The sequence below is a fragment of the Rhinichthys klamathensis genome, unplaced genomic scaffold, assembly GCF_029890125.1.
Source record: "Rhinichthys klamathensis goyatoka isolate OS25496 unplaced genomic scaffold, OSU_Roscu_1.1 h1tg000053l_1, whole genome shotgun sequence".
Taxonomy (NCBI): Eukaryota; Metazoa; Chordata; class Actinopteri; order Cypriniformes; family Leuciscidae; genus Rhinichthys; species Rhinichthys klamathensis.
Genome location: NW_026606598.1, coordinates 2305741 through 2321312, shown reverse-complemented (window position 1 = coordinate 2321312; position 15572 = coordinate 2305741). Strand labels below are relative to the sequence as shown.

The following is a 15572-nucleotide window of genomic DNA, read 5'->3' as shown; positions in this document are numbered from 1 at the left end:
ACTATGCTAATGTGAAAATAATGCATAAATGGTGCCCTCTATGTTCCCAAATGCACGGTAAACTAACAAAACATGCGGAGAGGGAGTTTACTGCGTTCATTGGAGTTCACTACACTGCGAACGGAGCCGATCTGAAACGCAGAAGACACCGGATGGATCAGGAGCCGATCACGTGATCAATGGGATTAGTGCGCAATTTGCTTTGAAACACCATGCAAACAGACTATATATTTATTGAATTAAATCACAATCTTTTGCGATTGAAAAGGGCTCAAAGCCATATCGCGTTTTCGATTTTAGTTCGTTTTTCAGATACTTTGCCAAAGCAATGGTGCAAAACAGCGTTGGAGACGTTTTATGTTATGTTTTCAAATATATTCGGTTCAGTGTGAAACTGTGGCGGCACAGATTAGGCTATGGTGGGATGCAAGAGTCTAGGTAATTCATGGAAAACACTAAGGTACACAGCATAATCTCAACAGTCATTCTCACACAACAGTCTGCGCATCTGCCATTGACACATCACCATACATGGCCACTTACCATTTCCCTATTACCAAATGCCAGTGTTTGAGCCTTGTGCATGCTGCTCTAAATATAGATATGTGAAAAAACTGCAGCAACGGGAATCTTTTAATCTCTTTAATTATGTTTAAGATGGAGGGTGAGATATTGTATCTGGCGGTGAAGATTATATCACCAAATTTCAATAATTTGTGTTCTATAATAGTAGCCGTGGTAATTAGACGGTTCGAGACAGAGATGCATTGTGTCTGCGCGGTGGAAAAAGAATAATGGAAGAGGGCTGTTCAGAAATAGCCGTGTTTGTCTTTGCAAATGAAATTCTGTGCCCCGCAGCTGTTGCAGGCGCTTTTTCTGCATGTGCTCCCATGATGTCACCCGCAGTAAATAATCTTTGTCAATCCGCATGTCATGAATGAGCAGGAATGAGGAGTTATGGGTGGCTGCTAAAAGCCGCTTCGTGCGACTCCCAGGAATGAAGGATCGGTTCTGTCCAGGCCTCTTCCTGAATTTTTCATTCGTTCTTTCTTTCCCTTATTTTTCTTTGTCTCCCGCACCCTTTTCATTTGTCTCGTATTACCTCATTCTTGCAGATGCCGCACCGCAGTCTTTGCCTCATGTATAATGCTGTCACTTGTTGAATTATTCATTTCCTTTCTCTCTTGCAGAGCACTTTATGACCGGGTGGCTGAGACTGAGCTCGACCTCTCTTTTAAGAAAGATGACATCCTCTATGTGGATGACACACTACCAAATGGCAACTTTGGCACCTGGATGGCCTGGCAACTTGATGAAAATGCACAAAAAATTCAAAGAGGGCAGATCCCTAGCAAATATATGTGAGTCCCATCCTTAGACTCAATCAAATGATGGTGTCTTATAAAGGATGAATCAGTCACGGTTAGTCTAATTTTAAATGTCTAAAAAAAGTCAAAAAGCACCACAGTCTTTTGTTTTGTTGAATCAAGAATTTAAAAGTTAGATTGTTCAGAAGTTGTTCATGTGACACTGAAGACTGGAGTAATGATGCTGAGAATTCAGCTTTACCATCACAGGAAAAAATGACATTAAGGATATTAAAATAGAAATGAGTTATTTTGATAACACTTTACTTAAAGTCTTTATGTATAATGCATTATTGAGGTATTCATAATGTATGTTATAAAGCATTAAATATTTACAGAAATAATTGTAATCAAAGTTTAAATGCATTATACTATTTGCAGATTCCTTGTTACGTCTGAAATTCGTCGTTTGTCATGTTTTATGGTTTTAATGCATTATACTTTCCAAAGGCATAACATAAGTATTATAATGTATTATAACCGTGGTTACAATTATTCATGAGACCATAAAATGCATTATAAGGTGCATTACAAGGCATATTTAAAGCTTTAAAAATACTTTTATAATGCATTATACATAAAGGCTTTAAGTAAAGTGTTATGTATATTCCAATTGGCCATTTTAGGATTATTTCTTTTAAGATATTAACCATTCCCACTTGGCTGATTACATTTTATTTTTAAAGATATCATTTTATATTTTATTTTTCTACATGGATATTATAATAATTGGTAGAAATTGATTAATGTTAGTGTTTAATTTCAGCAATTTTGAGTACATATAATTCACTGTCATTATAATGTATTATGTACACTTACTATCTCTCTAGATGTTTATAAACTTTATATTGATTTAATTCAAGCTCTAGTTAAAAGCAAGGTAATACATCTGAATCCATGTGTACTGAACTGAATCCAAACGAACAGAAGACTGCAGAAAGGCAGTGTGTAACCTGAACTTGTGTTCTGGTGCAGGATGGATCAGGAGTTCTACCGCAGACACAGTATGACTGAACTGAAGGACGAGACGGGCTCCAGTAAGACCCTGTCCGCAGCCGCGCGCAGATCCTTCTTCCGCAGGAAACAGAAGCACAAACGCAGCAGCTCCAAAGATGGGAAAGACGTGGTAGCCTTGGACGCGATCAGCACAGACTCTATTCCATTCTTAGAGGGTGAGACTCTCCAGTATCCCATAATGCAGTGCAGCTGAACTGAGCATTTTGATGAGACTGATGTTGATTCTGTATTGTTTTTTGGGGGGTGTGCTCAGACTGTGTGAGCCTGGCCTATCAGAGAGTGCAGAAGATTGACTGCATGTCTCCCAGACCAGTGCTGATCCTCGGCCCGCTGGTGGATCCAGTCAAAGACATGCTGGTCAAGGAGTCTCCTGGGAAATTCAGCAGATGTGTGCTTGGTACATGTCTATTCATTTTTAACTTCAATGTGAATGCTGTTAAAATGATCTTTGTGATTATATAATACGGGTAAATATTTATACATTTATGGTATTGATATTCATCAGTACTGGTTGACAATAATTGCATCTGACTGATACCACCCTTAAAATCTTCAAATACACACATCCTCATAACATTTTCAGAGAATGAGAGAAAATAACTTGAGCTGTTTCAGGAATTTTAGTTGACCAAATGTTTTCTACTGTTTGTTATAAGTTTAAAGATAAACTGTACATCAACTCTCCAAGCAAATATTCCAATTTCCTTAAGCAAAAAAAAATGTGTATGTGAGATTACTCTGGGTTGTCATTTATAAACAACAGCACTGTCAAATGCTCTAATAATAATTGTGGAAAAAGTACCTGTACTATGTCAGATTGTTTTGCGAACATATTTTTATTGAATTTTACAGCACATTTAACAAAAGAACATAACATACACTTAAATACAAACATAACTTACTCAAATCCCTCCCCCTCCACAATAACCCTGGCAGTCGGTAACACACTCCTGTTAAGCATATACTACAACTTCACACATCTATAGCCTCTTCAATATCTCCTCCTTTAACAAATCTCAAGAACATCTCCCAAATTTTGTAAAATTCAGAAGACCAAACTGGATATTAAGTTTTTTAGCCAAAGTCCAAGGGAAGGACAACTTTTATTCTTCCAGCAAAGGGCAATTGAACACCTGGCTTGTAGTTGGCACAAATCCACCAGTTATTTCTCTTTGACGGGCAGAGAGCAATTGTCCACATAGACACTTTCCTTCAAAACTTTTGCACCTCACCACATTCCCACACACAATGAAAAAATGTGCCTTGGAAATGATTGCATTTAAAACATAAGTGAGGAATACTATGGTTAAATTTATTTAATCTCACCGGAGTGAAATAATATGATCCAATTGTATTGTAAGAGTCTCAAACGAGTATTTATTTGTGCTTTTAAACATATTTTACCCCACTCATCTAATGAAATGTCTTTATTTAAATCCTGCATCCATACTCGTTGTTTATTTTCAGAATTTTCTTTATGATTCTGTACCTTCTTTTGTGTTCAGAAGATGAACGAAAGTTTTACAGGTTTGGAACGACATCAGGGGGAGTAATTAATGACAGAACTTTCATTTTTGGGTGAACAAACCCTTTGAGAGTAAAATCCATTTTTTTGGTTAAATTTGTAATATAACTATATAAAGGAGTATTTTCAGTTGCATACGTTTTTGCTGTTTTCACTGGTAAATTTCACTGGTAAAACTATTGAATAGTTTTGGTATCATGAAAACTGGTATTATTAATGGAGTATATACTGTCAGTGTCAGTAATGGATAAATGTCATTGGTTCAGCCTTAATCGTGCTGTTGAATATGAGTGAGCTGACCTTTGTTTGTTCTGCTCATCCAGAGGTGATGAAGGCTTCTCAGCAGGCCATCGAGCGCGGGGTGAAAGACTTTCTTTTCATCGACTACAAGCGGAGGAGTGGCCATTTTGATGTGACTACTGTTGCCTCGATCAAGGAGATCACGGAAAAGGTTTGTCCACATTTCTGCTGACTTCATATCAGTCAATTTGTTTGTAATGTTAGATTGAAATAATGCCACCACAATCTGATACACAAGTAGATTAATATCAAGAGATGAGGTTCATGTTACTTGTTCTTGCAGGATTGCTGTCAGTGACTGTAAGCTTGTTTCTGTTTGCAGTCGCTCATGCTGTATGTGTGTAACATGACTCAGACCTGTTCTGTGCTGTGTCGTTCTCTCTCGTAGGACTGTCACTGTTTGCTTGACATTGCACCTCACGCTATCGAACGGCTTCACAGCGTTCACATTTACCCAATCGTCATTTTCATTCGCTACAAAAACGCAAAGCAGATAAAGTAAGTGTCCACATCCCTCTTCACACGTACTTCTCGTAATAAATGCAGTGGGTACGAATATTTCAGCGAGTTAAAGAGCCAGCTGAGCTCTTGGGTGTCCTTGCAGACCCTTCCAAAACACACACACAGTCTCTGTTTAAGGCCCTCCTGGCACATTTTTACACCAAGAAGTTCCTGTGCGCTCGCTCCCTCAGGGCCCCAGAGACATTTGGGAAAAGGAAAGCAGTTTTACTGTGTAGGCTGCATTTGACTTGGAAGAACTGCTGTTAAATGGATGAATATCTTGGCTCACTTTTACCATAACGTTACACAGAAATAGGACAAGATATATGACAGTAGGCAGCCGCTTCACTCTTTCTGTCTGTGTCTCTCTCCTTCGCTTATGCTCAAGGTTGTCCTCTGAAGACCGGTTTATCAGACAGGCAAAATTAAAGCCGACTCTAGACCCTTATTATGCATATCACGGGTTCGCAACATACTGTACTGATAGCTCTCTAGGGGTGTGAGACTTAAAAGAACAATAAATCCCTGCTTCATTCTCCTGATAGTGCTGCACAACTGTGCCTTAAGGTCTTTTCAGCGCTTTGTGCAAAGTTGTCAGAGCGCTAATAGTGCAAAGTCGTCCCAACAGAGGTTTTTTAAATTGGTGATTTCCCAGAAGGATTATAAAAGCAAGCCTGCACTCGATCACTATGGGGATTAATGCAGGGCGTCTTTGACCTGCCGACTAGCACCTACTTAATATAAAGGCAACCCGAGTTAATCAGTCCTGCACTTATTAATACTCAAGATCGTGACATCACGTCATGTACAATGACTTAAGAGGCTCTTGCTTTTCTTGAAACTCAGAGGCTTTCTATGAAATTCACACAAATTCATGATATATTTGTTTATTTTATTTGTTTATATTTGATATATTATAACAATCAAATATTAATGTGTTTTTTAATAAAATTCCCCCATGCTAAAACTTTTCAAGACGTAAAAAATGCCACACCTAGACTTCAGAAATGTATGTATGTGTATATATATATAAAGATTTTGTAAGCATATTGCGTAGTTGTGCTTGGAGTCAATTGTTTTGAAACATTGTCAACTTAATGAAACATGCCAAATTGTGCGGAAATACTTTTTGACCAGGCTGTCATACAAAGAAATTATGAACATATGCAAAAAAAAAAGAGAGAACCAACAAAATCTTAATAACTGATTATGTTGTATTCAATGTGTGCTCTTCCTGTGAACTTTTTGTTTTTCTAAACACTTTTTTTGCATAGTAAAATAAAGCTTGTAGCTGTAGTTTGCCTTTTTTTTGCCAAATAATTTTGTCAGATAAATAAATACCTTAACCAAGTTTAGGGTTTTGTTCTTCCCTTATATATAAAATGAAAATAAATAATATAACAAAGAAAATATTTTCCTCATTTTTTGATAATTTAATTGAACTTGCAGGGTCATACCAAATTTTCAAACTAATTTTCGTCCCCCAGACAAAAGTAAATTGGCCACTACTATATATATACATGCATATATATTATGTGATTTTTACTAGATAACTATATATATATAAAAATTATTATTTATTTTTTTAGCTATGTTTCCCATCCCTAACACACTCACAGACTGTTTTTTTAAACTAGAAAACTGTTTAATTTTACTTTACCTTTATTGCCCATCCCTAACACACACAGACGAGACGACACCTGTCACAGCAGTGTGTGTACATGTTTGGTGTTTAGTTGTTTTGCCCTGCAGGAATCTACTTCTCAAGGGAACTGCACACTTTTACTGAGTCTTAGTGATAAACAGCTGATGTCTTCATTTTACACGTGTTTTTATTATTATGTACAATCACCTGTTCAAAATGTTGCTGCTTAAACCATGTTTGTCTCAAAAGAACAATGTCATTGTGCCAGTTTAATCTTGTAATGTCATTATGTGTGAAGTGTGAATGACTGTTTCTGTCTCCCCGTGTAGAGAGCAAAAAGATCCGGTTTATCTGCGGGATAAAGTCTCTCAAAAACATTCCAAGGAGCAGTTTGAGGTTGCACAAAAGATAGAGCAGGAGTATAGCAAATTTTTCACAGGTTTGTTTATTTTGTTTTGTTTTGTTTTTACATTAACCAAATAGTACTTATATATATATGAAGACTTCAGATGCAAAAGCCTCTAAGTCCGTCTAAAGTTTTTATTTAAAATTAACATTTTTATCAGGCTCCTATGTATAGGTTTCTATCCAAGTACCGGCATTTCTGAATGAGGCTGGGATTTTGTGAGTTTGAAGTGAAAGTATTTGATGAGCGTATTCTCATTTTTGACAGAGGTGGCTTTTAGAGGCTTTTGCATCGGAGGTCTTCATATATATAGACAATATTACTAATAATGTAATTTAATATAATTTACTCTACTATTTTAATGTTAAATTGCTAGTATTCTATTCAACACGAAGAAAGGAAAAAAGAATCTGCATATACACTACTGTTCACAAGTTTGGGGTCAGTGATATTTTTTGGGAAAATGTAACATTTTATTTAGCAAAAATGCACGATTAATCGCATCCAAAATAAAAGTTTGTGTTTACATAATATATGTGTGTGTACTGTGTATAATTATTTTGTATATAAATGCACACATGTATATATTTAAGAAAAATATGTTATTTATATATAAAATGTTTATATTTCTATAAAATATACATTATATATTGGCTACATTCAGTCTATATACAGGCAAATATTTCTTAAATACACATGCATGTGTGGGTATTTATGTATTAAAAATATTTATACACAGTACACACACATATATTATGTAAACACAAACTTTTATTTTGGATGCGATTAATCGCGATTAATCGTTTGACAGCCCTAATTAATAAATTACATTTTAAAATATATTCAAATAGAAAAGTTATTTTTACTGTTCTTTTCATCACGAAAAAAAAAAAAATAGGTTTGGTAATCATAAGGGACTAAAAAAAAAAAAAACATTTAATAAAAATCGTACCAACCCCAAACTTTTGAATGGCAGGGTTTTGTTATCAATTTTGTTATTTTCAGTTGCGCTGTGAACTTACAGGAGAATACAAAGGCCAATTAATTAATTTCAGAAACATGTTGTCTTTATAATATTACTCAGTATCTTTCTCATAAGTATAAAATGGGTTTTACATCACCTTTTTATTTTAGGGATGGGGTCCCATACTCCAGTTGAGTTTTTTAAATTCTTATAATGTGGGTAATAATAATAGCTAATGATTAGGTAAGTCCAAATATTTGACTGGCATTGTAAAAAAAAAAAAACAATGATTCACTGTTTTTGTATGTTTCCTGGCAGGTATCGTTCAAGGAGGCACCTTCCCTTACATTTGCACTCAGATCGTGACTATTGTGGATCAGGAACAGAGCAAAGTTCTGTGGACGCCGCTGGGCTCTCCGTAGGGCTCTGAGACTTACAAACACTAGACTTTATACACAACACACTCAAAGGTACACTAACGTTACAAGCGTCATGTTGAAATAGTGATTCTTTTTTTTAGTGTCAATATTAATTTTTATTATGTTATTAATTGTAACTCTTATTTGTATATGTGTTGTGTGTGTGTGTGTGTGTGTGTGCGCGTGCGCAGAAGCAGGATGATAGCACTGAAGTATTTGTTCGTTTCCTTTGGTCTTCCTGACGGACATGTAAAGTTTTAGCAATGCTGCATTTAAGACACTCGTTTACAGAGCCATCAGTCAGTGAATATCCCCCCACCCCCCCGCCCATACGCAGCCCTGTACCAAAACGTATGCGCGACACCCTCCCATGTCCCACATATCAGCTCAAGGACTGAATCCTCGTCTTGTGCTTTAAGAGTCATTTGTGGCCAAGTTTGTTGTGTAGATGTGAGTGAGCGTTGCTTTGAATCGTAGTGCTCATCTATCAAGCTGAGACTGACAGCAGCTAAGCGGTTTCTACGGGCCAAATGGAAGTGCCTTTGGAGATCTACTGAGCGTATGACAATGGCATGAGGTGAAAGCCTGGTATTTAAACAGTAAAACTTCTCAGATTGCACTCCAGGGCTAGACAGACCACTGTGTACTATGAGATCTCGGAGCATTCTCATAGCAGAGCTTATATTTAAAGAGAATATCCCACGTAACACTTGTACACGTATGCGTATGTATGCAATTTAACGAAATATATAGAAATATATTTAGTGTATTTTTACTAGGCTATAGGCCTAGGGGAGTGTGACGGAGCGGTCACTTCTTAGCAAATATTAGCATGTTCGCGTGTGTGCGAGAGCGAATGCACATGTTTCTGTTTGCGTATGTTTGTCAGTCACTTTTATATGTACTACACACTAAAAAAAAAAAGCATCACAGAAAGGTTGCAGAGTAAACCTGAAATTGTTTTCTTAAATCCGTTTAAATGTTAGTGGCTTTTCATTGCTATTTAATTTTTTTATTTTTTATTCAAGAGGCATGTTATGTCTCATGCAGACCAGTAGCCCCATTAATGTTGTGCCAAAAACATGTACTTTTGCTTTTGTTTTTCTGTTTTGCACTTCCAATGTTCTGAACCCTAAACAAATGACTGTTCGTAGGTTTCCAGTAGAAATGGAAATAGGTACTATAATTTTTACTGTAAAATAATATTCATGTGTATCACTCCTGTTCCATACATTTCATTAACTGCCTTTTTTTAAAGAAAAAGAGAAACACTGCATAAAAAGGGATTTCTTATTGCACAGTTTTCTTTTCAAAGCAAGATATCAGTCCATTGGGTTGAAATTAGGCATTTGGTCAAAGTGAATCTAACGTCTAACTATTTTTCTGAATAGCTAGCGTATGGTTTTACACGAGGGATCCGTCACCACAGAGTATTTAGAACGATTAGAACACAGGTACTGTTTCCATCAGGATTTCTTTTATTCTAAAAGAATGTGATTTGTATGAAAACGTCATTAATGCGAGAATAAAAGTTGTTTTCTGTACCACACAATGTGATTAAATGAATGAAGATGGTGTGTGTTTGATTGAATGGCGTGTTCATCTGACTGCGGGCTGAGATCTCCGTCATATTAAGGGTGTTATACAGCGCCGGCAGACTGACATGTGCTGTAATTGAGTGCGGAGCCGTCTTATTTGTTGCTCCTCCTTGAAGCTGATGCACTGCGTCTAACCATGGGGAAGATGTGGTGTTAATTACTGGAACTAAGGTGAGCTCCCAAACAATACCTGCGTCTGTACAGCTGTCAGCTGCAGTTTGGGGTGGAAGAGTTGCTGTTAAACCTGATTCTGTATGACGTGATGAGACACTGACGAAAAAATTTCTCCTCCCAAAAAATAATGTTGAAAAATGTTGACAGCTTGTCCAGTCAGACCATCAGCTGACTGAGGAGAACACTACAGTACTGTCATTTGAACTTCTACGCTTTGATGAAAAGCACTGGTCAAAGGGTCTGTAGTTTGAAATGCATGTCTTTCTGAAGTTCTCTTGATTCTAGTATAGAGAGACAGATGCAGATAGACATAGGAGACAGATATGGACATATATGTAAACAGATGTATAGATGATATAGATATAGACGGATGGATGATTGATAAATGTTTGGATGAATGAATGATAGATATATGGATGCATGGTAGATGAATGATTGATAGATGGATGGATGATAGATAGATGATGGATGATTGATGGATGGATAGAAAAGTGATAGTGATAATTTAATTTCATATACATATACATTTTTAACATTTCAAGAAAGTTAGAATTAATGTATAATAAACAAAATATATGTTTATGAAATCAACATTGTTATATTCATAAATTCTTAAAGTTCATAATGCATTAGTATTGACAATATGAACCTTACTGTAAAATGGTGCAGAATATTTTAAAATATATAATTTCCTGTTTTTGTTTGTGTGTGAGAACTGTTCTTTGTCATTTTACCTATTTAAATCATTTGGTCTTAACTGTCCATTAGGATCCAATGTTCCAAAACTTCACATCTGAGGTGCTTAATTCACATATTTGCAGCAAAGACTGCCACTTGCATATTAATTGTTTGTGAAACAAGCTTGAAAAAAAAACTGTATCCAAAGACTTAATTATCATAAAAGGCTGCTTTAAAGAGGCATTGAATAATAGTGCGCTTCTAGACACATTCCTCCTTGTTTTCAGCTGGCGTTTAAACCAGAAAGAAGAGTCATCAGGTAAGCCCTAACAAACATCCTCCTGACAGAGAGGTCAGGGTCTGTCCCACAGCACACTTCCTTAGTAAGGGATTTGTGTAGCTCTGAAGATGCCCTCGGCCATGCCAGCTCTGATTATTGCAGTTCAGTCATGAGAACTGAAGCTCCTCCCCCGAGCATGTGTCCTCATTTGGATCGTGCTGACTTCTTGTCCTCAGCTCCCTCTCGAAACCATTCTCAGCCACGGGAAGCCCTAAGAATGCCTTTTCGGCTTCACCCCGAAAGCAACACGTCCTTCAAGTCCCCTTCCTCTTCTTTTAGAAAGGGTCGAGTCTCCTGCTGGGGTATCTGTTTCCAGACAGCTGCTGACCGCTCTTCTGAACTTGAGAACTAGTACTAGAACTGAGTGTTAGAACTGATCGATGTGGTCAACCATGCAAACGCTACATTTCTGAAAGTGTACAATCTGAATAATACTCCTGCTCAACTAAGCTTTGCATCTGTCAGCTATGCCGTTCTTTGACGGGGCTCTTGCAGGAACCAGTTCTTTAGCCCTCTAAGCTGACAGCTGGGCACGTTTTCCAGGAAGATGACCAATCGTGGATCCTATTGCTCCATAAATAACACCACTGAAGCCTGGTCTGCAAGATCCAGGCCCTACCAACTGGTGGCCTACCAGGACAGAGGGCTATGAGATGGAAAACCAGTAAAAAGACACCAACACAAGACAGTTCTCAATGTAGAGTTTCAACTCTGAACAGAAGGATGGAATGCACACAAACATAGAGAAATATTGAGAGAAAAGAAATAATTCGATTGATTTATTTCCCCCCGGTAATATGATTTTCTGTCACGTCACCCAGGGGTAGGGGTGTTGTCTATTGAGTGACACTCAGGGTTGGGTGTTGCAACAGTCTTGATGTTATGTGGTAATCCTGGAACAGAAAGCTATTGAGAAACCATTTCCATGTTTCTGCAGGTACAAATATCAAGTCACGAAGCTCTTTTTACACTAAACTTGCACTTTCACTGTTGTCCAGTAGGAGGAGAAGTAACAGATACTGTTTGAAAACTCAATAACATTGACATGTTATCCACTGATACATCATGTCTTTTTAAAAACAAATGAATGTCTCAATATTTGTTGGAAAGCTCTTCATTGTACACCTGAACCGATACTCACTACAGGGTAAAGTCATGGCATTTAACAGACAATTCTGAAAAGGATGGCAAAGTGTAACAACAAAAGATGAAATTGAACCTAAAACTTATCCATTTAAAAATGTTAGAATGTTTAGGAAAAGTGATATGACTACTATATACCAGCATACAGTACACCAGCTGACAACTATTTATGAAGATTATGTTTCAGCTGCTATTTTGGTCAAGTAATAGCATCTCTCAGACAGTAAATCCCAAACATAAAAATCATAGATGTCAGTAAATCTCCTTTACACCTCATTCCGGTAATGTTTGTTTATAGTTTGAAAATGACTTGTTTTAGGGTCTCATTTCATAGCCTGTGAAGTATAGGCAAGTCTAGCTTGTCATCTGGCTTATAATAATAACAACAACAAAGCCCAACATTTGTTTGTTACATTTTACCCTCAATATTTATACCTTGAAACTAGGTTCCCACTAATTTACTAAGCTTATCTATTATTCTTGACCTTTGGGGAAACAGCTTAGACCTCAACGATGAAACCACTACCAAATTACTACAAGGATAAACAGGCTGATGTGTAATGAAGCATCATGTGACATCTGAATGCACAGGACACACTGCTGTTGATCTTATAGGATTTAAATGCTTCTCTTCACAAAGACCCGAGACCATCTTGCTAAATATGCGCTAAATGTCCACATGGAGCATATACTCAAATAAAGCGACATAAATGCATTTAAAGATCTAACTTAGACCACAAGTATTTGCTTTCAGATGCTTTAAAACTAAAGCATTTGTGTTTTATGAAATTATGGAAAAACCGCACACATTTTTTTCTGACAAAACAAAGGAATTATAACAATGACTGTTAAAGACATCACTTATTATTGTAAACAAGAAACGTATTAATTCATATTAAACGTTATCATTGTGATTAAGTCAAAGCTTACTCTATGTTGACTTTTTCTGGAAGCTTGTTTCTACCACTGAAGAAAAAAAAAAGGTAATGTGACTTTTCTTACATCACAATAATGGCTTTTTTCGCTCACAATTGCATGTTTATATCTTTAGCTAACTCGCATAGGCTAACTCGAGTTTATGTTTCTTTCTGTTTATTTTTCTTTGCATTTACGATTTTATATCCCACAATTTGGACTTTAGGCCTATTTATCTCACGATTCTGAATTCTGAGGAAAAAAGCGTAATTATAATAATAATAAACGAGCGACGTACACACGTGCACGGAAGTAGCGTATGCAATTGCCCGGGAAATACGTCCCCACAGCTCTAAAATATAAATCCATATCATTTTACCATGAATCAGATCGCAAATGTACGCGGAATTGTATAGTTTTGGGAAGTCCCAACTGTAGGTGTTTTCAGTTGCTCCAAAAGTATGTTTACATTGTTGGTTTTCCTCACTAGTTTGTCGGAGCGGCTAATGTAAAACACGCAATGGAGGTTAAGCGAAGTGATTACAGAGCGTAGGAGCGGAATCTATTGCTCCGCTCCACTCATATGGGACTCCAGACCGGTGTGCAGACAGCGCGTTGGAAACACGCACATCTTTGATGCGAAGAAAAATATAACGTTACACATTAATGGGACGTTTTATCTGAAGGTACGTTAAATTATATATATATACTATTATATACTATAATGTTTATATAAGTGTTATATTTAAGTGATTTCACACTAGCAAGAGTGTTATGTGATAGCTACAGACAGCCCTGCTGATATTCATTACACAGCATGATTGCAAGTGTGATAATTTCCATCTTATTAGGCTTTTTGTAAGCACATCTCTTTAATACAGCCTCTTAAACAAATCAAGAATGGAAAAAGTATGTCTAGTGTAAAATATGAGCCTATATGTTTTGTAAATATTATTAATATGTGTGTGGTATTTATTTTCCTAATTGTTTCCTTCTTAGTTATGAAGATGATTGCTAATGTTACCTGTTGTTGTACGTTTAATAACAAATATCATCTTTATGTCATCTTTATTATAACGGTTTGGCTCCGCCCTCCTACCTGTAAATCTCCCCAACAATCTGTGGAGGCTGGAGCAGATCTGACGGACTGCCTGGATCCGCTGAGGAAAGTGAATGGGGACAGCGAGAGCGGAATAGTCGCCGAAACACCGATGTTTGAACGGGTTCTTCCACCTAGCCTCGCAAGACTACAAAGAGCAGCTTGATTCCCAACTGAATAGCTTTGGAGACATTGATTAAGTTGGCGTTTATGAGCGAAATATCGATTAGACACCACTGAGGCGACGCTGTCACTGGATGGACGACAGAGAGCTTGGACGTACACAAGCCGCCTGAAGAGACAGTCGTTTGTCCGCTTTTCTCTCAAGAATCCACTGCTTTCTCACTGATAACAACAGAGACTACACGAATATTGGTTTTAGACTCCATTTTATTTAGAAGATATGGAAAAAGACGAGGAAAACCCTTCAAAATGAAAATACGAAGTCGTCATTAATGCGGATTTAAATGTCTCGCGCTGAGGGGAACGGACGCGCGATTTCTCCTCACGCTCTCCAAGCTGCTGTATTTCTCACACAAAAATATTATTTACACTGAGCAGACGTGGATAGAAAAACAGAGAGAAGAAAGGAGAGGGATATTTCAAGCAATATGGCTGATGGCTGGGGTTGGGGGCGCTGGCAGGAGCTGTCCAAAGCTTCTCAATGCTAGTGGCGGATGGCAACGGATCCTATGGCAGCAGCAGCTCTAGAATGAGCAATACTTTCAATTTTAATAAAAATCCGGACTCTTCTGTCTCTATATCGAAGATGGACGTGATCATTCCATTCTCACCAGACGTTCCCTGTGACAACAATGGTCAGCGGATGTGGTGGGCTTTCCTTGCCTCATCCATGGTGACGTTCTTCGGGGGTCTCTTCATCATCCTTCTGTGGAGGACCCTCAAGTACCTGTGGACTGTCTGCTGCCATTGCAACATCAAAAGCAAGGTAATGCATCTTTCCCTCTCCATGAAAAGCACCATTAGCTGGAATGAAATGATCATGTTCTCTGCGTATCTTAATAACTAAATGAATAGATGGCAGTGGATTGGCATTGCTAGAAGTGATTCATTGTTGGGAATACACTCGATCTGCATGACAATATTGCAGCAAGCAGCAGTCATTCTGAATAAACTACTCAGAATGATGCACAAAGCCCAAACATCTCAGTATATTGTATAAAAGACGTGGTGAAATTTATTGAATTCATGTAATTTTGTCAGCAAACCTAAGCCTTTCGTATAGGCCTCATCTTTTCCTTCACAAATCACATTATTTAGATGTATTTAAGCTTTCAGTAAAAATGTATCAATCGTGTTTTGGGCCATAATTTAGAATTTTGTTTTATACTTTTGCTTCATGTCAGTGGTTTGTTGATGGATAAAAATGATGAAGATTCAAAGCATAAACAAGTCTTGATGTGAATCAAGAATTCGAGATTTATGCAGATGGGATGCAATCAGTAACCTGGTAATACATT

The 15572-nt window shown here is 37.2% G+C and overlaps 2 protein-coding genes across 27 annotated transcripts in view; both read left to right on the top strand.

Annotated features, from left to right (window-relative positions):
• dlg5a (discs, large homolog 5a (Drosophila)) overlaps positions 1–9719 on the top strand; it is a 71352-nt gene extending 61633 nt beyond the window's left edge. For 4 of the 5 annotated variants that reach the window (XM_056248107.1, XM_056248108.1, XM_056248109.1 and 1 more), the window contains 7 exons: positions 1191–1361; positions 2343–2539; positions 2638–2781; positions 4233–4360; positions 4598–4707; positions 6685–6794; positions 8044–9719. In XM_056248107.1, coding sequence (XP_056104082.1) covers positions 1191–1361; positions 2343–2539; positions 2638–2781; positions 4233–4360; positions 4598–4707; positions 6685–6794; positions 8044–8147 — 964 coding nt within the window. In that variant the 3' untranslated portion in view covers positions 8148–9719. The remainder of the gene's footprint in view (positions 1–1190; positions 1362–2342; positions 2540–2637; positions 2782–4232; positions 4361–4597; positions 4708–6684; positions 6795–8043) is intronic. The other variant, XR_008806812.1, reaches the window with a different exon arrangement.
• Positions 9720–14182: 4463 nt separating this feature from the next.
• Positions 14183–15572, top strand: part of kcnma1a (potassium large conductance calcium-activated channel, subfamily M, alpha member 1a) — a 220815-nt gene continuing 219425 nt past the window's right edge. For all 22 annotated transcript variants that reach the window (XM_056248127.1, XM_056248111.1, XM_056248126.1 and 19 more), the window contains exon 1: positions 14183–15040. In XM_056248127.1, coding sequence (XP_056104102.1) covers positions 14756–15040 — 285 coding nt within the window. In that variant the 5' untranslated portion in view covers positions 14183–14755. The remainder of the gene's footprint in view (positions 15041–15572) is intronic.